The sequence below is a fragment of the Aricia agestis genome, chromosome 6 (genome assembly GCF_905147365.1).
Source record: "Aricia agestis chromosome 6, ilAriAges1.1, whole genome shotgun sequence".
NCBI classification, from domain to species: domain Eukaryota; kingdom Metazoa; phylum Arthropoda; class Insecta; order Lepidoptera; family Lycaenidae; genus Aricia; species Aricia agestis.
The window spans coordinates 12543855-12568246 of record NC_056411.1 but is presented as its reverse complement, the minus strand read 5'-3'; the positions used below and the strand labels follow the sequence as shown (position 1 = coordinate 12568246).

Below are 24392 nucleotides of genomic sequence, written 5' to 3'. Positions count from 1 at the left end.
ATCGATACAATCAATCCAATACCTTCACGAACCGTTAATTCTTCTTTGTCCTTTTTCCTAAAATATATAAATACAGTTTTGCATTAAAAATTGGCATAACTACATTCTTATAAGTACCCTATTATCGCGGAGAGGCGGTAAGTTTGAGAACGACGTAACAAGTCCGTGGAGTGTAAAACGAGTTGTAACAAAGTGAATAGTTACCGATTCTGACTGTGAGTTTTCAACGTGAATCATAATTTTTATGAGAAACGATGACAGATTATAGACCTACAAGCATCGAAATACATATTTTGCTATAGAACGATAACTCTCGTTTTGACTACTCGCCGGTGACGCCGCGTTAAAGTAAAAAACTGTGTTGATTGCTTGTTTTCTATGAGAGGCCGGGCCGGCCGGAAAACAAGCAATAGAACAGCAAAAAACGGAAAGGGCGTAAGCGACAAAATGGTTTTTGTCGCGTAATTTAAAAACCATAAATACATTTCATTTATGCTATGGGCAAATTAAAGTGTACGCTTGAACCAATTTATGTACAAATTTTGGAAGCTTAAATCACTCTCCTCTGTTAGCAAAATTGGAATCCCTTTTTTACAGAGGTTTTTTTGATTGATTATTCTGTGTTATAAAAGTTGACCAATCGTGTTATGCTATGGATAATTCAAAGACAAAGACATGATGAATACTGACAATGAACTTTAATTTCTTAGCTTTAGTCATTGCTGAGAAAAATCGATATCGCTACAGCCAAATTATCAAGGCGTAGCCTTAAGGCATGAAAATTGTATGACCGACCGGACTCAACTGAAAGTAAACTTTGTTTCATTTCGTGGAACTATTTTTTGACTTACTTATTCTTCTGTAGTACGGTCTTTCGTAGTTCGGAAAACTTTGTCATGGCGCTAGGTAGTTATGACTTATTACATAATACTGAGTAATATTATGTCTATTGTGATTTGTGACGCTAGTGTGAAATAGCTGTCACTTAAAAGTTGTTGTATCGATGTTCGTTTTTCAAATTTTCAAAATAAGAAAAAAAAATACAATAATGATGAACCTCCAGAGAGTGACATCTCCAGACGTACCGGAAATGAAGGCAGTAAAACATTCCGAAAACGTATTTTTGAGTCTTGATTTGTGCCAAGGCCGTATATACTTTTTATGCGTTATCCTGTCATAGCTTTCCTTTAATCTTCCACTATCCAATTGGCTTTTGCTTAAATAAAATGTCTTACAAACGCTACTAAATAATACGAGCATAATATAATCAAACAAAACTAGCCTAAGCTACTTATATAGCTTAGTTAGTAGGATCATAATGAAGAATAAAATGGCTAGGAAGATTGTGGAGCAAGTGGGGAAATCAATAAGTAGCAAAGCCAGAACACTGACAACATCGAAAAATAATCACCCAAGTGCGAGTTGGACTCGCGCTTCGTACTACTAATATATATTCTGTGCTCGCGCACGAAGGGTTTCGTACCGTAATAGAGGAAAAATATGCCAAAAATTGTGATTTTGTATGGCAGGACCCCTTAAAGTTTTATTTTATTTAAATATTATTATTAATTATTTAAGTAGACATATAACTTAGGACTTTGTAAAAATTTCAAGTGCCTAGCTATTGATTACGAGCAAAAAAGGCCAAAAAATCACGTTTGTTGTATGGGGCCCCCCTTAAATTTTTATTTTATTTTTAGTATTTGTTGTTATAGCAGCAACAGAAGTACATAGTCTGTGAAAATTTTAACTCTCTAGCTATTACCGTTCTTGAGTTACAGCCTGGAGACAGACAGACGGATAGACAGGGGTCTGTGAAAGTTATTGTTTCGAGAAATTCTTGGCATGGCGTTTGGCCTTTAATTACTTCTTGAAGACAAACGAATACGACGAACGAAGAAACGAATAACGAAAGGGATAGGACGAATTATTTGATCATACTATAGTCGCGAGTCGCTACAGCGCAAATATTCGCGATAATGCCTACACAGGCCCAGATTAATACTCGTACCCTTCAAACTTCAAGTTATTGATTTTTCCCCAGGAAGCCCACTTCCTACGTGAGCTGGATGTGTCGAGCAACGCCCTGGAGGGTCCAGTGGGGCCCTCCACCGTGCCCAGCCTCAGCTACCTGGAGACGCTCCATCTCGCCGACAACACATTCGCCAGCATACGCCGGGGTGCACTAGCAGGTACATTGTCTACGTCTTGAAAAAAAAATCAAAACAAAAGCTTTGTAATTTTTTTGTAAGACAGTAGATATTTTTTCCAAGCCGTTTTTCCAATCGTTACGTATAATTGAACCTATTGATCTCGTGTTGATCTCGTGGGGTAGCGGCCGGGCCGCTCGGACGCATATAATATGGAGCCTAAAATCATTTTGCTATTGATACTGGCAATATATTTTATATTATTATGTCTGTAACAAAAGTTGTTAGTTTTAGTTCACAGCTGAAGAACAGAATTTAAAAATGTTATACATGAATCTAAACATTTTTTTCCAGGTCTAACGAATCTAACTCATTTGAATCTCCACAACAATCAAATCGACGTTCTCGAGGACTTCGCGTTCAAACACCTCGCCAATCTGTCTCACTTGGACCTGTCCCATAATGAAATTGTAGCCGTATCGGGTAAGTAAATCAATTTGTTAAAACAATGAAACAATCGCGTCGCCATTTTTTAATAAAGGATATACATATTGCTAGCAATAAACTGTTTTTGTGAGAGCTACGTGAGTGAGAGTATTGATATAAAACGGAAAAATTGTAAAGACATGTATATGAACATGGAATTCATATTTCTGTTTTAATATTTCCAATACTATTAATATGGAATGCCTGGTAACAACAGGTAAATAGTAGTAGAAATAATGTAACCATCTATACAAATTGAAGGAAGTGTCAGTAAATTATTGTAGGCATTATAATGCGCAATGGTGTCGCACCAAACGACGTATCCGCATTAAAATTTCAGTGTGTCAGAGCCTTAAAGTGAAATATACAAAGTATTTATTTAGTCGGATAAGGACGAGACGGCAAATGTGTTTAGCGACCCCAATCGCTCACAAAATGTTTATTTATCGGCGATCCGACGACTAATGCATTTCCTGCTCCGCATTTTGTTTACACGACGGATTTGCATACATAAACGTATCTGTGACTTGTCCATGGATAAGTTCTACGTAAGCCTTTGGGCGTATTTCGAACGTAATCCGTTTTTGCTGACCGTTATCATCGTCAATTTGGTATGTTTTTAATTTGCACTGTACATTTTCTGGGATAAAAGCTATCCACATTCTTTTATTATGACTCAGAATATACCAAATTTCATTTAAGTCTGTGCAGTAGTTTATACATGAAGCAGCTAAACAGAATATACAGTTTCGCATGTTAGTATGCATATGGCTATGAATTATCTTCATCAATATGGTTTCAATGATAAAGAAAATATACAGAAAACGGACGATTTCCGGCCGGCACAATAAGTTGCCATTTAATCGACCTACACGTGGAACACTAAAGAGTAATTATTCTTCCCTCACGTTCCCACGTGATCCCACGGGATCAATCGAACTCGACTATTTCTCCCGAAGTCGCACAATTAGCGACAATTCGCTAAAGCGACCATAAACAAAGCAAACAAATTGGCACAAATTAATAAATCGTGAATGAAAAGCGTTTACGGCGCTCCTTTATTTCCCTCCTTCCTCACCTTTTTTGTAGCGGAAATTGAAACGTCAGCACGACAAAGAGCACGGCTCACAATAGACATTACTGTTCCCGGATCTAATCAAAATCCGATCTAATTTCTCACTTCGAACGGGTCCGATGTTTTACGTTTGAGTTACGTGTCATTAGCTAATCGGATGCATGCGGTGGCGTTAGCTTCAAATCCGTTTATATGGAGCCTTTTTAAGCGGCTCATTTCCTGTACATCGTCAGCAACGCCTGATGTTATTTTAAATCCCTGTATGAATTGGGTTAATACTTTACTACAGTTTTGTATCTTTTCTAAATTAATGATTTATCTTTTGATCTGGTTGATTTTACTGTTCGTAACACGCTTTTATAAGCTTGGGCTGTATGTAACATCAAATATGTGACGGAACCTTTGAGCACGATTTTCACCTATCTCCTGAAGTCTAATTAATTCGAAATTTGCATATTTTTCATAATAAAAGCCAATGACATTGCAATAATTTGTTAAATTTTTTGGAAAAATAAACGTATCTTTATAGTTTTTTTGAAACTATTATTATATTATAGTGATTTCATTCGTTTTCAGCATTTAGACATAGATTAATGATTAGTCTGTCATAAGCGCTCTAACGAAGGGAAGCGAGATCAATGTTTTATCTCTACATTTTGGTATTTAACCGATCGTGGAATAACGAGACACAATAGCTTATCTATTGTTATCGCGGCGGGCCGCGGCCGCTTAGGGCTTCATGAATTAATAGCAGCATTTTTTTAATGAATTGATTCTGGCGTTGAAAATGCTTCCTAAATGCTAATATTTTATAGACATAGATTAATTAGTTACTAGATGTTTGACCGAGATATTTGCTCGGTATCCGATGAAAATGACATTTTTTAGAAATGATTCCTAGCTAGATCGATTTATCGCCCCCGAAACCCCCTATATACTAGATTTCATGAAAATCGTTGGAGCCGATTCCGAGATTCTAATTATATATATATATATATATATATATATATATATATATATATATATATATATATATATATATATATATATATATTATATATATAAGAATTGCTCGTTTAAAGATATAAGATTTGTCTATAGTCTGCACTTTGACGAAGCGAAGTTCAATATTCAATATATTATGCATTTAGAATTTAGATATTATGTTCTTTTCATCCTAGTTCGTCTTTTCATGTTCACTTTTTTCCATACAGGTGCCTCTCTGGCCCAACTCGTGAACCTCACACACCTGGACTTATCACACAACTTCCTCCGTTCTCTCTCCGCTGAGCCGCTAAGGTCCCTACACCGATTGACAGAGCTGCTGCTACATGACAACGACATATCGATGATAGAAGACGGAGCCCTCACACTGCATAAGGATTTGTTGAGATTCACTATTGAAGGTAATCTTTTTGCTTATTAAGGCAGATCTGTCAGTCCTTAAAAACGAACAGTTTCAATACATGCATAATGTATATGTGTAATCGGAATCGTAATATTGTTTTTAACGTATACAGTATTAATTTAATATAAATGAAACGAATTAATTATTATAGAACAGAGCATGAACGAAAACAATTAACGCTCTAATTTTCATCTCAAATAAAACTGTACTCGTATAATTAAGACGGTGCTATTCGGAACAGCTGTTGCTATTGAGTGTATCCTTTTGCAGATAATCCACTTAATTGCGATTGTCTAATGGCCGGCTTTGCGAGGTGGTTGCGGGACGCAAAAAACCTCTCCCAAAGTGATAAATCAGTGGCGGTCTGCGCGACGCCACCTCATTTGGAGGGCGCTCTGCTCTCCCGGATATCGAAGAATAAATTGTGCGACGACGAACATGTCGAGACGAAACTAATGGACGACGTAAATTATAATTACGACAAGGTCATAGAGAACGCGCTGGAGACGAGAGATAAGGAGTACGGGATGGACGACGACTTGTACGACGAGGAGTTGGATATGCCGACTGAGGAGGATCTGCCGCTGTCTAAGTCAAAGGTACATATTTGAACCTGAAACTAATATAATGGTAAATATGAAAAAAGTGGACAAATCATGGGACATAATGACATGGCAAAATTGGGACGTATGGCATACTTCCCAATTTTGCCGCATAATATTGTGCTTACGTTATCTAAGTTATAGGTACTAGATGTAGATATGTGATATAAGCTTAAGCATTTGCTTAAGTTTCATAATCATAATTACTCCATGCAAGTTAAATACCTCAAATTGTTTGTATATTGTAAAATTGAACCGTTAAATAACTTAATGTTTTTCCGCTCAGGAACGTGAAATTGAAAAATTTCTTCGTTGGTGTTTTAAATTTTGTAGGAAAATATTTGAGAGCATATTTTAATATTATGTAGAGTATCGTAACCACTGAAAGGCCACTTTGCATCCTTCCAGGAATTTCCTTTTAAGAATGGATTGGAGTCAGTTTTATTAAAGTTATGTCCAAGTCTTTTGTTGGAAATATTTCATTAAATCAATATGAAATTTTTGAATAGTTTATTTTTGAAGACGGACAAACTTCAATCGCAAGGTATTGAGTTCAATCCGATAGTTACTTTACTGAAGGATTTTTTAAAGGTTCAATTTGTACGTTTGAAGCTTTAGATAGGTATAAAAATTTTCTTTGCCTTAGGATTGTCCTAAATATTATACGCTCTTTCCGACTATTAAGTATCAAGAATTTTTTACGAGATTAGATCGTAAATATGGTGTTTGTAAATGAAATTTTGTGACCCTTTAGAAAAGCTTTTTAATAAAAGAATTAATTTCAATAATAAATTACACTTTTGTTTCCCAACAGGTCCGTCTATTAGACGCCTGGTATGATGATGAAGAGGTGCACCTATCCTGGGCGCTAGACCCAGTTTCTACTAGACGATATCGCTGCACTGACGTCACAGCCTCGAAGGGCGGAGGCCTACCCAAGCACGTGGCCTGCCATAGGGCGCCGCCGGCCAACGTCATACTTAGGGGCCTGAAAATTGACCCGGCGGAGAAATATACGTAAGTTTCTTTGAAGATGTAAGGTAATTGGGTTTCAATTTGATTTAGACGCCAGCACAGTCTCCTTCGGGCAATGTCTGTCTGTTATATTATTGTTATGTCTCAAAAGCTGTCCTATTTATGTGACTTCGACATTGTTAATGTTCAGTTAGAATCTTGTGTTATCTAGTCTTTGGGTACTCAGTCAAATATTGTATTTGTTAGTTTCGAAAGCGAAGTTAAGAAAAAAATATATGAGGCATATGAAAAACGCCGTAGCGATGTTTTGTTTCATATTCTATTCTCTTTTTTTATGAAATAAGGGGGCAAACGAGCAAAAGGGTCACCTGATGGAAAGCAACTTCCGTCACCCATGGACACTCGCGGCATCAGAAGAGCTGCAGGTGCGTTGTCGGCCTTTTAAGAGGGAATAGGGTAATAGGGGAGGGTAGGGAAGGGAATATGGGAGGGTAGGGAAGGAAATAGGGTAGGGGATTGGGCCTCCGGTAAACTCCCTCACTCGGCGAAATACAGCGCAAGCGCTGTTTCACGCCGGTTTTCTGTGAGAACGTGGTATTTCTCCGGTCGAGCCGGCCCATTCGTGCCGAACCGTAGTTTGATATAATAATAAGCTGGTACAGAAATAGTAATAGCTGCAAAAAATATACTTATCAACGATAAAGGCAATCTTATTACCTACTCCGACATTATTCGGTTACGAGACATACGGGTAATGGAAAAATACGCAATATATAATTCTTACAACTAATAAGGGGGAGGAATTTTCCACTCGAGCGAACACCGGGATGGACGGGCTCGGGACGGACGGACGGACAATGTACATTACGAATTTATATGGGTTCTATTCCGCCGTGAACGACCACGCGACCGTAAAAACACGGTAAAATATATGACGTCATAATAAACTGTTGATAAAAAATGTAATCGGATTGAGTGGAAAAACTGTGTAGGAGGCCTAGCCTATCTAACTTTGCCTATCTTTGTATCAAAATCGTGTTGTTTTAGGCACTGTTGTCACCGAAAATATTTATGCTAAATGATTGGAGAAAAATAGAGATACTCATTAAGGCTCTGTGGTTGTTGCAACCACGTAAAATGGGTTTTTTGAAACACGTTTTTAGTAAAGGAAATGTCATTATTTAAGTATAAAATAAGTATTGTTTTAAAATTGATAAAATTTCCTATACGCAAAGGTATATCGGTACACAATTTGAAAAATTCTGCTCGATAGAAAAAAATCTCAGAGATGACTGTTTTAACGCTGTTTTTCATAATAAATGGCTAAATTACACACTTTCTAGAAAAAACTAAAAATGTAGTATATGTGTCGTAACCTAACGTAAACGATTTGATATATTTGATTTGTGTAATACTAAAAACAAAAGGTTTTTACTCCTATTTTCTATCATCAAGGCACGCGGCGAGCGCGTAACAGCCACTGCACAAGGCGCGCTGATATGAATGTTATTTTAATGTCCTTTACGTCGATATTCGTACTGACAGACATCGACCTGCTAATTTTAGGGACTACTGGGCCTTAACTAAGTGATATTCCGACAAAGAAATTATGTATCTCATATGCCTTAGTTAGCCATCATGTTCCGCGCATCGCGTCGTAATGTCAGTGTGGGCCTAACAGCCATACACTGAAGCCTCATGGCAGTCGCTGGCAGGGTCGCGGTTGTGCATGCCGCGTATCCCGTGGCTCTGCCTAAAGCGGAAGAGCAGGAACACCGTTGGTGTTTTAGTTGGTATGCCCGGTCCCACATACCCTGGTGGCCCTCCCCAGACTGCCGGGGAAGCGTAAATGCATCTCCCCAACGGAAAAAAGGCAATCATAATAATTGTTCTCTCTTTCTCCTAAGAAAACGAGGATGATTCTTGTAAGTCATCCAAAACATATTAAGGGTCTACGATAGCTGAAACGAGCGCCCCCGCTAGTTAAGCGCTGCTCTGTTCATGCATTTTACCTCGATTTTACTTACAACAATATTTAGTTATCAATCAATCAATCAAATCAGTCTATATTCATCCACCGATGGACATAGCCCTCTCTCAATGAACGTCAAGATGGCCGATCTCTTGCTACTCGCATCCAACATGGGCCTGCATTTAGTTATATAAACTTATTTTTTGTTCAGGTTCTGTATAGGTCTAGAGGAGATGGATGACGACGATATACCCATGGCGCTGGTCCTGGACTGTGGTGCACCGCAGCTCGTGCGACAGCGAGCGGCGTTCGTCACCACCAGAGCCACCACCCTACCCAGCATACCCAGTAGGGAACACTTAAGGTACTACATAGTTATATCCATATTTTCTTACTAATATTATAAATGCTAAAGTGTGTCGGTTTGTCTGTCTGTTACTTCTTCACGCAAAAACAGATTTTGCTGAAATTTGGTATGGAGATACTTTGTATCCCGGGAAAGGCCAAAGGATACTTTTTATCCCGGAAAATTGTACGGTTCCCGCGCGATAGACGAATTTTGGGGCAATGGAGTTGCGGGCGCTGTCTAGTTGGTTAATAAATCTCTTAGGTTAAATTATAACATCGCAACTCGCAAGGCGTTGCCAATTGCGATGCATTTTTAAATGAGCTTTTCAAATTTGGAACAGGCTTGTACAATACCGCAATCATCAAATCTATGAATTCATTGTCTTTATATTGAATCTGAAGCGTCACGTCGTGACAATCGTCGAGTTTTCGATAAAATGAAACGAAGCAATTACTTATTTTAGGGCAAAGACATCATGGTATCAGATTACAATAACATTATCTGTTACAGGGTATCGGAAGTTCGGTCCAACGTGACCACGGATGGCCTCCTCACCGTTCTCGTCTCGGTGATGGGTCTACCGCTATCGAAATCACAATTCTCGTTGCCCCGATCTCAGCGATTGTCCGGCGAGAAGTTCGCACATAACTGCTACGTCGTCGTCGCGGTCCTGTCCCGGGGGTCCTTAGTGGCCCAAAAGGACACTCCGTGTCAGGAAACTTTGCAAATATCCATGGAAGGATTCATACGGGGCCCCTACGAAGTTTGCGCGACGATTTCAAAGTTTAAGATTGATGAAAATCTACCCATATGCGTCGTCCCCCAGTTGTTGGAGACACTTGGCTCGTTAGAGATGAAATCTGGGTTTAAGGCGCTGAACACGGCGTTGGTGGGCGTCGCGTTGGGGCTTATGATCATAGTGGTGGGCCTGGTCTGGTTCGTGAGGAAAATGTTGAAAAAACCGACCGAATTCCAGCCGCATAGGTGTTTCAGATCTGAACCTCTGCCGGAGGAGAACACTAGATCGAGTTACGTTATGCTGGCTACTTCCAAAGTTTGAACCAGGACTGATTGACACTGATAATTTTGAAAGAACGAAATGTCTTTGTTCAAAGCAAAGGGTATTAACGAGGTTTTTGTTGCGACTTTTAAAAGAGATACAAAACATACTTATAAAGAAAGTGATTTTTAATTTTGGAAGTGGTGAAACTTGAAATAGTGAATCTAATTATTTATGTTCCCCGCTATTTTCATCTGCTTTTGTGATTTTCATGGTAATTATAACTTATTTCTTGTAACACAAATATAAGATATTCTGAGGCTCCATCAATAACCCTTGTTTAGCTTTGATTTAGATACTTTGACCCGCGTCGACCCCAAACTTTCTTATAAAAGATTCAATAATGTTATAACTTCGGCTACTAGATCTCCGCAGTATCGCCTCAGGTTTTGGTGTAGTTTGCATTCCGTTAATATTATATTAGCACGTTAATATTATATAAGCACTAGGCCTGTGACTTCTTTTAGGTTTAAACAAAGTCACAGGCAGCGAGAGCATAAATGCTAGATTATATAATTATATTTTATTAGATATATAATTCATTATTTCCAGGCTAAATACAGATCCAAATTGTTTAAACAATTGACAAAATTACAGCCATAAACCGTCCATAATAAATATTGTATACATTCTTAGATTAAGTTATGTTGAACAAATGTACAGAATTTTTTAAAATAATTCTTACGTTAGCACATTTAAAATACTTTTATTTTTTAAGGTTTACAAAGTTATTGGTTTTTTATAGTTTTTATGTGGAAGTTTTTGAGACTGGATATTGGAAAACTGGAAAGAGAGACAAATAAAATATTATACGTTTTAGAATATTGTTTTGTCAATAACTAATAGCAAGTTTTAATAGGATTTTTATGAAAACCGTTATTGGCCACGTTATGGCAATATTTTTGTATATTTTACTTATAATAAGAATAACGCTGTGTAAATATATTATATACATTTTTGATTTGCTAATATTTAATTTCTCTTTGATATTGTGACGTGCTTTTAAATTGTTGTTAATAATAATAAGTCGCTAGTCCTTCTATTCACTAACATTTAGGCTGTTGGAATGTAAACTGAGATTCTTATTTTTTTTATTAATCATTATTATTATTAACTTATTATTAATATGTAACAGGAGGCTCTTAACTGTTGCATTATTTTATTATTAAGTAATAAAATTGTATTTAAATTGATTATAGGTATCTAAAATTATGTATATTATGTATTGTTTTTTGTTCGCTTGGTTTTTAAAACAAACAAAATGTTACTTCTTGCAATGTTATTATAATTTGTAAATGTTTGACTTTTATTATATTATCGTGTATGAAAGCCTTAATTTTTTTAATTTTTGAAGGAGAATAGTGAAATTAAATTATAATAAGTAACAGCGGAGATTCATGGAAGATTTTTTATTTTAATAATATTCTAGAAAAAACTAAAGTAAAGATTTTCTACAATTATTTCAACTTAAGAACTTGAGTATGACCCCATCGTTAAGTATCAATAATTAAGTCTTAAAAATATTTTTTTTATTTCATGTAACATATTAAATGTACCTACTTATGGAAGAACTTTGATTCTGCTTTAATTAGTTTATACAATTATTGTAAATAATAATTTATAAGCGGCATATTTAATAAAATATTAACTTTTTTTATCTTGTTTTTTTTAATCATATTTTTGTAAAGTTCTAGTAAATAAACAGAATATATAGAGCAAGGGAGGCGTGGTTTTCGAACATATTTAGATTCAAATAATATGCTATTGCAAGATTCATGAATATTATTCATATCATATATTATAGGTAGTTACAAATAGGCATTAGCGAATTCGTCATCAAAGCCAGCGTTATGCGAACACTCAGGTACGTAATGAAATGTGCCAATTATATCCCCCGTTATCATCTGACTCGCGACCATCGAAATACCATACTATGGAAGAGAAACTGTGTCGAACAATTGGTTCCACAAAATGTGCTCTTCAGTGACATATAGGGTGCTGCCACCGGCCAGCCCGGCCGGCATGGCAAGGAAATGCTAAGAGCCTACGATCCAAACGGGCCTCGGCGCAAGCAAGCTCAGAAAAGTATGTTTTTACATTGTATTAGTATTATTATTAACGAAAGGATTTTTATATGACGACGAGCTTTTGCCCGCGGCTTCGCTCGCGTTAAGTAGTATTATTAATTATTATATACAAACTTTCATCCCCTATTTTAACCCCTTGGAGGCGGAATTGATCAAAATCCTTTCTTAGCGGATGCCTACGTCATAATATCTACCTGCATGTCAAATTTCATCTTATATAAAACTCAAAGGTGACTAACTGATTGACATAGTGATCTATCAACGCACAGCCCAAACCACTGGACTGATCGGGCTGAAATTTGGCATGCAGGTAGATGTTATAACGTAGGCATCCGCTAAGAAAGGATTTTGATAAATTCCAACCCCAAGGGGTTCAAATAGGGGATGAAAGTTTGTACATAATAATACTTCTTAAGGCGAGCGAAGCCGCGAGCAAAAGCTCGTTATATATAATATTATTATTATGTCAATCAGTCACCTTTAAGTTTTATATGTATAGATATCCACCAACAAATTGCCACGAGCCCCAGATGATAATTTAGTTACGCCACTGACATTCATTTGATTGTTGTCACATCGGGGTCGGCCACATTTTTCATTGTCCTTATTTATGACAGTAACTGCAGCAACCATATAAGCAGTCCTATATATGTGTTATAGTTATAGCTCTGTAATGCATTGTATTTCGATGCTCACGACCCAGGAAACTCAGATGCTTCCTGGAACACGACGAATTGAAATTGCTATTCATTACCCTGAGGAGTTTTAATGTGTGGCATCTAATTTACCGCGAGCAGAATTTCTTATAAAATTCTACCTATGCAACGTAAAATTGTTATATGTGATCGAATTACGTAACTTAAGAATTTAATCTTTTATACCAAATACACTAAGAAAATTACAGTAAAGTCTCATGCGCTAGCATCCTCGCGACGTATTCCAAGATTTTTCAAAAATAAAGTAATTTTTTCTTATCAGCAAGTCATTAAATTTACTATATTAGTCCAATAACTAATGAGTTTAAGAGTTACAACGATTTAGGTAAACACCAATAATAGCTGAAGTAAGCCATTCAAACCTTTTTCCTACTCTACCTATCAGCTCCACTTACCACGTTAATTAAACGACATTATAGCCTCGTCCTAAAGGCCATTGGTTCCAACCGCATCGTATACATCCGATGGACTCTATTTAACATAATAATCTTTATTGACGATACCAAATTAACCTGTGATTAGATTAGCTGAACTACACCAGTGTTGCCAGAGTATACGATACCACATTATATTTTAGAATTTCGAAAGGTATTAGAAACAGTTTTTATACAATATACCTATTTGATTTTTTTTTTGGAAAAACCGCTTATTATCGATATGACATTCAGACTTATTTGATAAATTAAAAAAACACGCATAATAATTATTATTAATTTTAAAATAAGTAAAATAATGTCTAGACTTTGTCTTACTAAATTTTACTATTTACATTTTAAAAATAATGCAGATAATAATAAAATATAACTGTTAATCTCGCGATATCACTTGGATTTCCCGTAATTGAAGTCAAATGTCAAATGGTGCGTCAGCGCATATTAAAGTACAAATTAGCATCGCTGATAGTAGTTAGTTTTTATCAGAGCATAATGAAGTGTGGACGTATTGGCTTTGTCCTAATTCTTGTGTTGTCATTAAATATTGTCAATGGGAAAGTCTTCAAAAGATGTGAACTGACTCGGGAGCTCTTAAAGATTAATTTCCACCAAAAAACGTTCCTCAGCAATTGTAAGTTGATATTATTTTTATATTTTATTTTATAGTCACGGTTTGTTGCACACGTTGATGTATGGTAAATAGATATGACAACAAAATTTTATAACCTATTAGCTCCGTGGTTATGACTTATGCAGTATGTTGTTAACTTGTAACTGACAGCTATTTTGTTTAAATCCATGAAATGTAATAAACCAAGTAAGTATTATATAAAAATAAAAAAAACTGTAACACGAACAAACAATACACATTAATATCCTACTAATATTATATCTATACTTATATTAAAAATACGAAATTGTGTCTGTCTGTCTGTCTGTTACCTCTTCACGCCCAAATCACTGAACCGATTTTGCTGTTTGGTATAGAGATACTTGAAGTCCCGGGAAAGGACAGAGAATACTTTTTATACCGTAAAAATGTATGGTTCCCGCGCGATAAACAAATTTTGGTGCAAAGGACTTGCGGGGTCATCTAGTTTAATATACTGATAATAATCATGTAGGCACTTAATAGATTCTTTTATTTACTAATCGTTTCTGGTTATCTTTCTGTTTACTGTGTACAACATGACTGGTGAGACATGTTCAATACTCGAGGACGTGATATTTGGCTATTATATTAGTTAAAATATATATAAAAAATATATATCAATTGATCACTGAGTAAAATATGTAGCTTAAAGTTAAATAATTATTTACCCAACGCATGGACACCGCGCGCGGGAGAGGTAGCGCGCGGCGCGGGGCACTCGCCGCCGCGCCGGCCGCATAGTAATTTACTTATGTCCATGATTCATTTATTTAAAGGGTAATTTGGTGAAAAATTAAATACCTAATTTTATTACATAATTATAATGAGAAGCGAGTACCGAGTACTCTCCCTAAGTATTGATCATGTCTCACCAGTCATGCTGTAGATAGATAGATGGCTCATTAAGAAAATTGATTGCTCAGCAAATTACTACCGAAAAACCGGGTTCAAAGTGTGAATCTATTTATAAACACAATCAATGGGTCCATTGTTATCGTGAGCAAGTGTATAATCACGAGCGCACGGGTTTTCCACGCAATACTGTTCCGGACTTTTGTTTGTAACACTCACAAAAACGTTTGTTCGAAATCATTTTCCTCTATGAGTAGTTACATTTTAATCCTAGAAACATACTGCTATATCCTGTTGAAGCAAACTGTTGATATGAGGCTTACCGTGGGCTAAATGCAATATACCACAGAAATAGATCAACATTATTATTAGTTTATTAATATATTATTAATAGATCAGAAATAAATGCAATATACCATAGAAATAGATCTGTGAATAATGAATATACATAATAATTAATAATATTATGTAAAGAGGGTAAAAGTTATCAATAATAATATGAAGGTATAGCGTCCGATAGATTAGAATAATTACAGAGTACATAATATTCAGAATCTTTAGTGAAGTCTACAGCAGGAGGGTGAGCGGAAAACTCTTTAAAAATGTTTTTTAAGTTTCGCACTAGCTACAAAGAACCTTATAATATAACATAACTTATACTTATAACATCGGTATTTCATAACATTATAGGTAATCGTAAAATCTGCCCCACATTCATTTTGCATTTGCTCATTTCATTTGCCAGGATATTCGCTCGTGATTTGCGCTTCAAGAAAGGAAATGTATAAAAACTTGTCTAATGATAATAAACAAATAAATAAATAATTATTGTAAGTAGATAACATTTTTTAGGGTTCCGTATCCACGGGACCCTATTACTAAGACTGAGATGTCTGTCCATCTGTCTCTGTGTCTCCAGGCTGTAACTCAAGAACCGCTATAGCTAGACTTCTGAAATTTTTACTGATTTGATGCGCCCTCGAACTCCTTGAGATCCTATCAAGGTGTTTTCATGGTTGGCTACCGCTGTCTATCTTCTCGACACAGGACAAGCAATGAGCTAGCGTACATAAAAATACAAGGCTGTGACTGCGGCTGCCGCACTACTCGAGACTTAATGTGAAGGCAGCCTAATATACATAATATTTCCTACTATATTATCGACCGAATATCTATAATATCTCAATTCCAATCAAATCGAGACGAAGTTAAGCCAAGACTTTGGTGTTCGCAACTCGGCTGAGTTCCTAAACAAGTATTCAGTTTATTCAGTACATATTGACTCTGCTCACGCCTCACGGTTAGGTGCTGTTTACATTAGTCTATAACTGGGCTTTCAAGTTTGAAATGCTTTATATTTGTTTCTAATTGATAACACTAGCTATACGACCGAGCTTTGCTCGGTATTCGATAAAACACGAATAAAATGACATTTTCCAAAAATGATTCCTAGCTAGATCGACTTATCGCCCCCGAAACCCCCTATATACTAAATTTCATGAAAATACAGAGAAGACTATTCTCGGAACATAAGATCCCACCAAAAACATTTTCATGTAAAAATGTTGCCAAGATGAGAACATAATATAGTTCGTGGTGACAAAAAGTAGTGAGATCTCATGTAGAGCCAAGTTTCTAACCTTACATACGCAGCCCTAAATCTAATAAAAACCTTAATTATACACTAAAGCGGGGCAAAATACTACTTGATAGGTAATAATATTATAATATTGTGTTAGCCGCACGAGAAGAATCAAACTCCACCCAATAGTCAAACATTGCGCCAGAGTAGACAGAATGATAGAGTATGCCGACTTAGAACTGATGTTGAAATTTTTAAATTTGACGTATTATGACGAAAATCGTCGTTAGGGTTGTTAACTTGTTACCTACGAATTTAAAACTATGACATATTCGCTGGACGTGTTCCTCTTTGGTCGTATTGTTGTGTGTTTTGGCACATGCGATTAAAATTGTCAGAATCCAATTTTGAAATCTTTATTTGAAATATTTAAAAATAAATTATATCAGCCAGCGCGAGGCACAATCCATTCATAATCCTAGTGAAACCCGACGAATTTGACAGATATTGAAACCAGTCCGTTTCTTTGCAGTCGAACTACTGGTACTCGTAGTTATGTCTATTGTGATTGCGCTGTGCGCATGATGTTTTTGGGCTCTTCACTTGGACACAGAATTTCACATTTGTGTCTCAATACGCCGTTTGTATGTTGGTCCTTAACGATTACACATAATATTAAACTATCGTTAAATAATCCATTGTTAAAACACTTTGTTTTATTCGGATCTTGATTAAAACTTCACTATCAGAATAATGTACTTAATTAAAAGCGGAGGGAAAATTATGAATGTACCGTACAGTATTCGTTGGAACTTGGAACTGGATTGTTATCTTCGTTTGTTTGTTTGAACGCACTAATCTCAGGAACCACTGGTCCGATTTGAAAAATTCTTTCACTGTTAGATAGCCCATTTATTGAGGAAGGCTATGGGCTATATTTTATCGCGCTAAGACTAATAGGAGCGAAGAAATAGAGGAAAGTGTGGAAAGAATGGGAGATATTTGAACGTGGTAATCTCAGGAATTAAATGTCCGATTTTGAAAAATTTTTTCAGTGTTAAATAGCCCATTTATCGAGAAAGGCTATAGGCTATATTTTATCACGCTAAAACTAATGAGAGCGAAGAAATAGAGGAAAATGAGGAAAAATGGGGGAAATTATTTGAAAGGGCTTATCTCACGAACTACTGGAGCAATTTTTTTGTTATTTGGCACAGATAAGAAGAAGACCACGTGAAGGATCATAGGCTATTTTTTGTGGACTAATTTATCTGTGAAATATCTAATTTACGCGAGCGAAGCTGCGCGGAACGTTATATTTCGCGTGGTCACGACATCACGCGTAAACGGTTGGACCCATTTTACTGAAATTTGGTATAAATATACTTTGAGTTCCGAAAAAGAACATAGGATACATTTTGTCAAGGAAAATGTACGGTTACTGTACAATATACTTTTATGATTTCCGCGTAAACTATTCAATCTATTTTGATGAAATTTGGCATGGAGATTGGAGATACTAATTTGAATCCGGGACAAGGAATGTTTTTTGTCCCGGAAAAATGTGCGGTTCCCACACAATATAGCACTTTTCTGATTTACGCGTAAACGACTCAATCGATGTACGGGAACAACTATAAAAAACTAAAGTTCACGCGGACGAAGTCGCGGGCAACAGCTAGTCCGTAATAATATGAAAATTAAAGCTTACATCGCCTCTTATAACGTCTTGTTACAGGGGTATGTCTTATAGAACAGGAAAGTGACAGGAACACCGCAGCGCATGTTGTGAAATCGCCCAGGAAACAATACTATGGTTTATTTCAAGTAAGTTGTACATATAATAATTTTTTAAAGTAGAAACTTCGAGCGGTGTTGTGCATTTTTTGGGATAGGTAAAAATATTTAATAAATTTAGTACTTATGTAATATAATAAAATCGTAGAGGTAAAATTTTGTATATTGAAAATAAACTTGAAAAAACGAGTCAGGGGCATGTTAGAAGAGTAGTAGAACACATTTTAACTGTTTTTGAAATTTTTGTTTCTGTGTCTGTTCGTCTGTTTGACGGGCTAATCTCTGAATTCGCTCGACCAATTTCAATGAAATTTAGCATGGTTATACCTAACATCTTAGATACTTCCGACTTCCAAAAAAGGAGGAATTTATGTTTACTTTGCTGTAATTTGTCGTTAGATTTTCAAAATTCTTTTTTGTTGTATAGATTTTTAACTCGAATACTACATTAAATCCCGTCTTCTGTAGTCTATCCTCTATCTCCGTCACATGTTCCCTTCCCTTCCCCATCGGGGATGGGGGCCGGGTCCACGCCAAGCGGTATTTTTTCAAAACGTATCTGTGGTTCAAGTTTCCTTAGTCTTTGATGTAAATTAAAAATTTCGTGTGTAATATAGATTCAAATAAAGTAGTCGTAGATGGGTGTTCAATTTTCTAAATCTAAATTATAATAACATACATTCACGCGGACGAAGTTGCGGGCAACAGTTAGTATCAAATATTATATTTATCAGTAAGAGAACAAAATAGTTACTATGTAAGTAAGAAAGTAAGGATAAGATCGAAAGACCTAAAATCAATATCTCTAGACTCTAGAGTCTAGAGCAATCGGGTAAAAAATATATACAGCTTATAACATTGGTAGGCGTTATCTAAATGTACATAATTGCACACGAATTAATTATTTATAAAGTACCGAAAAAGCAAACAATTACTAATATAATAGCTGTTTATTTATTCGAGTGTACAAACAATATTATAATGTAATATTAATTTGAGTTGGCGGATATGAACGTTTGTTTTCTTTCCAGATAGGAAGCGAATGGTGTAAGGAGGGACGGAAGGGCGGAAGATGTAATGTGGCGTGCGAATGTAAGTACATTACGACACGAGACGTTATTCCTCTTATCCTCTCTTTCTTCTCGTTAAATTCTTCTAATGATATCTCTTTCTCACGTAATTATTTCTAATTACAATAAAGTAACGACATTTTATGGATCGTTAGCGGACCTAATAGAGTTTTATCCTGTACAAAGTATATTATTAAATGTACTATCAGAGAGGTTGATTCCTATGCAGAGCGGTCCTACGTTATTTGGTCATGTTATGTCAATCCCAGCCGACAAGATTACGACCATATTGAATTGACATAAACCAATCAAATGATGTGGGTCGTGTCAACTACCTATGCATCTATTAATATAATTCTTTGATGGTACTGTAAACCTTTTGAAATAAATACTCATACGAATTAACGGGCAAAATCTAGTAGATTTGTTTCCTTCGTTGCATTCAACACAGGAGTTTATTGCTTTCATATAAAATAAATGTAACTTCCCTGTGTTCGTCTGCTCGTTTTTACTAACAGCATCTTTACAAATATGCTGTCAGACAGATATACATCGACACCTCCTACTCTCCTACTCCAGAGGGGCCAATGCGCTGCGCGAACGCCGCGTAACTATAAGTTCCCATAGAGTACGCGGGAGGTGCGCACGCGCGTGCTTTTGTAGATCAATGCTTTATTTTTGCATTATTATGATATTAGTACAGGTTATTTGGAGCCTTTGGAGTGTTGCAAAGTTTAATATCGTAAGTATAAGTTACTTTATTATACGCTGAATTTTAACATCGTTTTGCTGTCGTATGTATTACTTGAGATATTTTACTTTGGAAATATGTTGTAAATACGATCCGTATTTAAACTTACGATATATTACACTGAAATCATAATCTTTTTTCTATAGTATGTTTTACTTACAATATTTTTCTTCGTTATTCTATAGAAGTTACTATAATATTCTTCTAGAAAATACTTATTTACAAAGAATTTCAATGATATTTTTGCAGAATCTCCTCTCCCATCTACTATAGATATTGAAGAAATAAACGCCATGATGGATTTATTATCTGATTCGGAGGAAATATCATTTAGCCGAATACCATCATTAGGATTAGAGCAATGTTTAATCCTAATCGAAAATTCCATTGCATCAGTTAAATAATTATCATAAGCTGATACTATATTCGTGCTCTTATTGTTACTATTTTTTTGTTTAAGGACTGTTAGTAACTCTTCCATTATAGAAGACACTGCACGACACGACATACATCTCCTAATTGTACAGTTAATCATCTGGATATTAATTGCGACAACCATTTTTGATTTGTTGAAAATGTGTGTGATATTGAGCCACCATTATCTGTAATATCTTCTAATACAGATTTACTGTTTACGCCACAAGCAAACAAGTCACTGACTCCTTTTCCTGAATCCTCACCCAAACATCGAGACGATTAATTAGTTCCCGTAAAGATAAAGGAAACGTATTGAAGAATGGAAAGATATTAGGTTGGGGAAAAAGTTTCTTCGCATTTTATATAAAAATACAAAAGGAATTTTTATAAAGTTTATTTAAAATTGACTACAGTATATGGGTGCCATTTTCTTCGATAACTTTTTGCCATCTTGTTAGTAGGGATATGATTCCATTGCTATAAAAATTTTGGGGCTTCTAATAAAAAAAACTGCGACAAGTGGTTTTGGCAGTTCTCTTGTGATGTCAACCTGACAGTTGACACTGCCTAAGGAATTTTGCAGCAACCGAAACAGGTGGAAATCTGAAGGTGCAAGGCCAGGACTATACGGCAGGTGCATTAGAACCTTCCAGCCAAACTCCCGTAATTTTTGCTGAGCGGCTAAATATGTGTGAGGTCAAGCGTTATCATTGTGAAAAACCATACCCCTTCTGTTGATTAATTCCGGCCGCTTTCTCTCAACTTCTTGCTTTAATCTCATCAGTTGTTCGCAGTACAGTTCAGAATGGATGGTCCTGCCTGGCGGTAACAGCTCATAATGAATAATGCCCTTCCAATCCCACCACACACATAGCATCATCTTGTTGCGAGTTAACCCGGGTTTCGCAACAGTCTGTGAAGCCTGATCGCCCTTTGAACACGATCTTTTTCGCACGCACTTGTTGTCCCTGATCCATTTTTCATCACTAGTTATCAGCTTCATCAAAAATGGTTCGGTTTCATTACGTCGTAATAAAGAATCACAAATGAGTACATGGTTCATTAGGTTTCTTTCAGTGAGCTCATTAGGCATCCAAATATCGAACTTTTTGTGTACCCAGCTTTATTCAAAACCGTTTTGTGGTCAATCCCTAGTTCTTTAGCTACATCGTAACTACTAATATGCCGATCTTGCTCCACTTTTTCAAAAATGCCATCAGTTTTGCCCGTAACAGGGCGACCAGAGCGACGTGCATCTTTGATATCAAAATTTTCGGATTAAAAACGCTTAAGCCAAATTTACGCTACGCTCACAGATACTGCATTAGGTCTAAAAACATTTAAATTTTTTTTCGCGGCTTGTGTTGTATTTTACATTTCTTGTAATAAAAATTTAAAAAGGTATCGAATTTCTTTATTAGAATCACTCATTTTAACAATAATATTGTTACTAAATAATAATATATGATTATTTTTGGTAAGATTAGTAATTATGCTAAAATTAAAAAGGGTGCCTAGAATAAGAGAAAAACGAATACTACATTTTGTTACTTTGAGACTGATTAATAGAAGAGTAACAAAAAATAATACTCTGAGACTGTTAATATATTTTTGTAACTTTGAAACTAGTTCACATTATTTCTTATTATTAGATATAGTTACCAGAAGATATTTTTTATTTGTGTAACAAGTTTATAATTTTTTTTTCAAAGACTCCAGGGAGTGATACTTCAATCATCTACATCTTAAAACATATCTATGTCTTTTATTTATATTCCTTTTATGTCATTAACCTATCCTTCTCATTAATATAATAAATAATATAATAAATATCCTTCTCAGTATAATTTGTTAGATACTACTTAGATGATTTTACAAGAATTTTCCATCGATAATTATGTTAAGTATAACTTACAATAATATTTTACTGGCAAACAACATAGTAAAATATCGTATTTGTAATATACGTACTGTGTCAGTCTATAATTTACCATGTATACTACCGTAACTAACACATACGCTAGTGAGCGAATGATGTAATCCAACGACAAATATCGTATAAAACCTTATATAGAGTATTATTTTATCCATATTTTTCTGATTGTATGCCAATTTTTATAATTATAGAATGTTATTTGTAACCACCATCATGAAAAATCTGTTTCCAAATATTTAATCGGTCGTATTATAAAGTTGGTCATTTGCAGTTACGATAATATACGTAGGAGGTGTCGACATACAGATACACCTTCAAATATTGATAGCAACTATGAAATTTATGTTTTGTGAGTACTAATCTATATAATATATATAAAAATGGATTTTCAAATGTGTTAGTCGCGCTAAAACTCGAAAACGGCTGAACGGATTGGGCTGATTTTGGTCTTAAAATATTCGTAGAAGTCCAGGGAAGGTTTTTAAGTGACACGAAGTTCACCGGGACAGCTAGTCTTCTTATATATAAAAATGGATTTTCAAATGTGTTAGTCGCGCTAAAACTCGAAAACGGCTGAACGGATTACGCTGATTTTAGTCTTAAAATATTCGTAGAAGTCCAGGGAAGGTTTTAAAGTGACACGAAGTTCACCGGGACAGCTAGTCTTATATATAAAAATGGATTTCCAAATGTATTAGTCGCGCTAAAACTCGAAAACGGCTGAACGTATTGGGCTGATTTTAGTCTTAAAATATTCGTAGAAGTCCAGGGAAGGTTTTAAAGTGACACGAAGTTCACCGGGACAGCTAGTATAATATATTTATGTTTTCATTTTTAGCTCTCCTGGATGATGACATAAGAGACGACAGCGCGTGCGCACTGCAAATATTCGAGGCGGAAGGTTTCAAGTATTGGACGAAGTGGGAGTCGCGGTGTAAAGGAGCTGAGCGATTACCTGATATAGAGAAGTAAGTATCCATTTATCTCATAAATAAGAAAGTGCGTCTGTCTGTCTGTTACCTCTTCACGCCCAAACTGCCAACCCGAGTTTGCTGAGATATGGAGATACTTTAAGTACAGAGAAAGGATATTTTTTATGCCGAAAAATGTACGATTCCCGAGCGATGAACGAATCCTGAAGCAAAAGAATTGCTGACGTCAGCTGGTATCATTGTAATCACTAGGGTCTATCATTATTCTGTAGTAGTCACTAAGACTATACGTGGGAGAGCCATGCTTCGGCACGAATGGGTCGGCTCGACCGGAGAAATACCACGTTCTCACAGAAAACCGGCGTGAAACAGCGCTTGCGCTGTGTTTCGCCGAGTGAGTACTGAGTGAGTTTACCGGAGGCCCAATCCCCTACCCTTTTCCCTTCCCTACCCTCTCCTATTCCCTTCCGTTCCCATCCCTACCCGCCCCTATTATCCTATTCCCTCTTAAAAGGCCGGCAACGCACTTGCAGCTCTTTTGATACTGCGAGTGTCCATGGGCGACGGAAGTTGCTTTCAATTAGGTAACCCGTTTGCTCGTTTGCCCCCTTATTTGTAATTATTTTCAGGTGTCCAGATTGGCAGCATCCGCCCTCAAGGGCATCACCAGAGAGAATGAAAAGAGCGCCACGTGTCATAGCAAGCCCATACGATGTTTTCTTCAGAAGATTGACTGATAAAGTATAGATAGCAATGTTAAATATTTTGGTAGTTAATAAAATATTTGTTAGTGATAAGGTGATATTTTGATTTAATTTGTTTGATTGTTTCGTTTTGTTTCCGTTACTGTGAAATTTTATTAATGAATATTTTATGAGTTATTTTTTTTAATATAAAAAAGCTGGTTCTGCGTTTGTGTGTATATTTTTTAGGTTGGGTTGCACCAGAGGCGTGGTTAGAGTTAAAGTTATGGTTATAGTTAAGGCTAATTTAACTCTTAACTTTGACAATAGAATTTGACAGAAGAACTGTCAAAAATGACGTTTTTATATGATGACAGCGTTAGTTCCTTTTCTCGCCACGTGCATT

General features: G+C 36.0%; 1 protein-coding gene across 1 annotated transcript in view; it reads left to right on the top strand.

The window, feature by feature from the left end:
- The window catches only part of LOC121727785, a 126129-nt gene extending 102024 nt beyond the window's left edge, over positions 1-24105 (top strand). Inside the window, exons 6-17 of the mRNA XM_042115778.1 lie at positions 2045-2192; positions 2505-2633; positions 4926-5117; positions 5390-5718; positions 6536-6738; positions 8880-9032; positions 9528-9784; positions 13874-13945; positions 18139-18227; positions 19229-19289; positions 23210-23339; positions 23933-24105. Coding sequence (XP_041971712.1) covers positions 2045-2192; positions 2505-2633; positions 4926-5117; positions 5390-5718; positions 6536-6738; positions 8880-9032; positions 9528-9784; positions 13874-13945; positions 18139-18227; positions 19229-19289; positions 23210-23339; positions 23933-24050 — 1881 coding nt within the window. The 3' untranslated portion in view covers positions 24051-24105. The remainder of the gene's footprint in view (positions 1-2044; positions 2193-2504; positions 2634-4925; positions 5118-5389; positions 5719-6535; positions 6739-8879; positions 9033-9527; positions 9785-13873; positions 13946-18138; positions 18228-19228; positions 19290-23209; positions 23340-23932) is intronic.
- Positions 24106-24392: the final 287 nt, after the last annotated feature.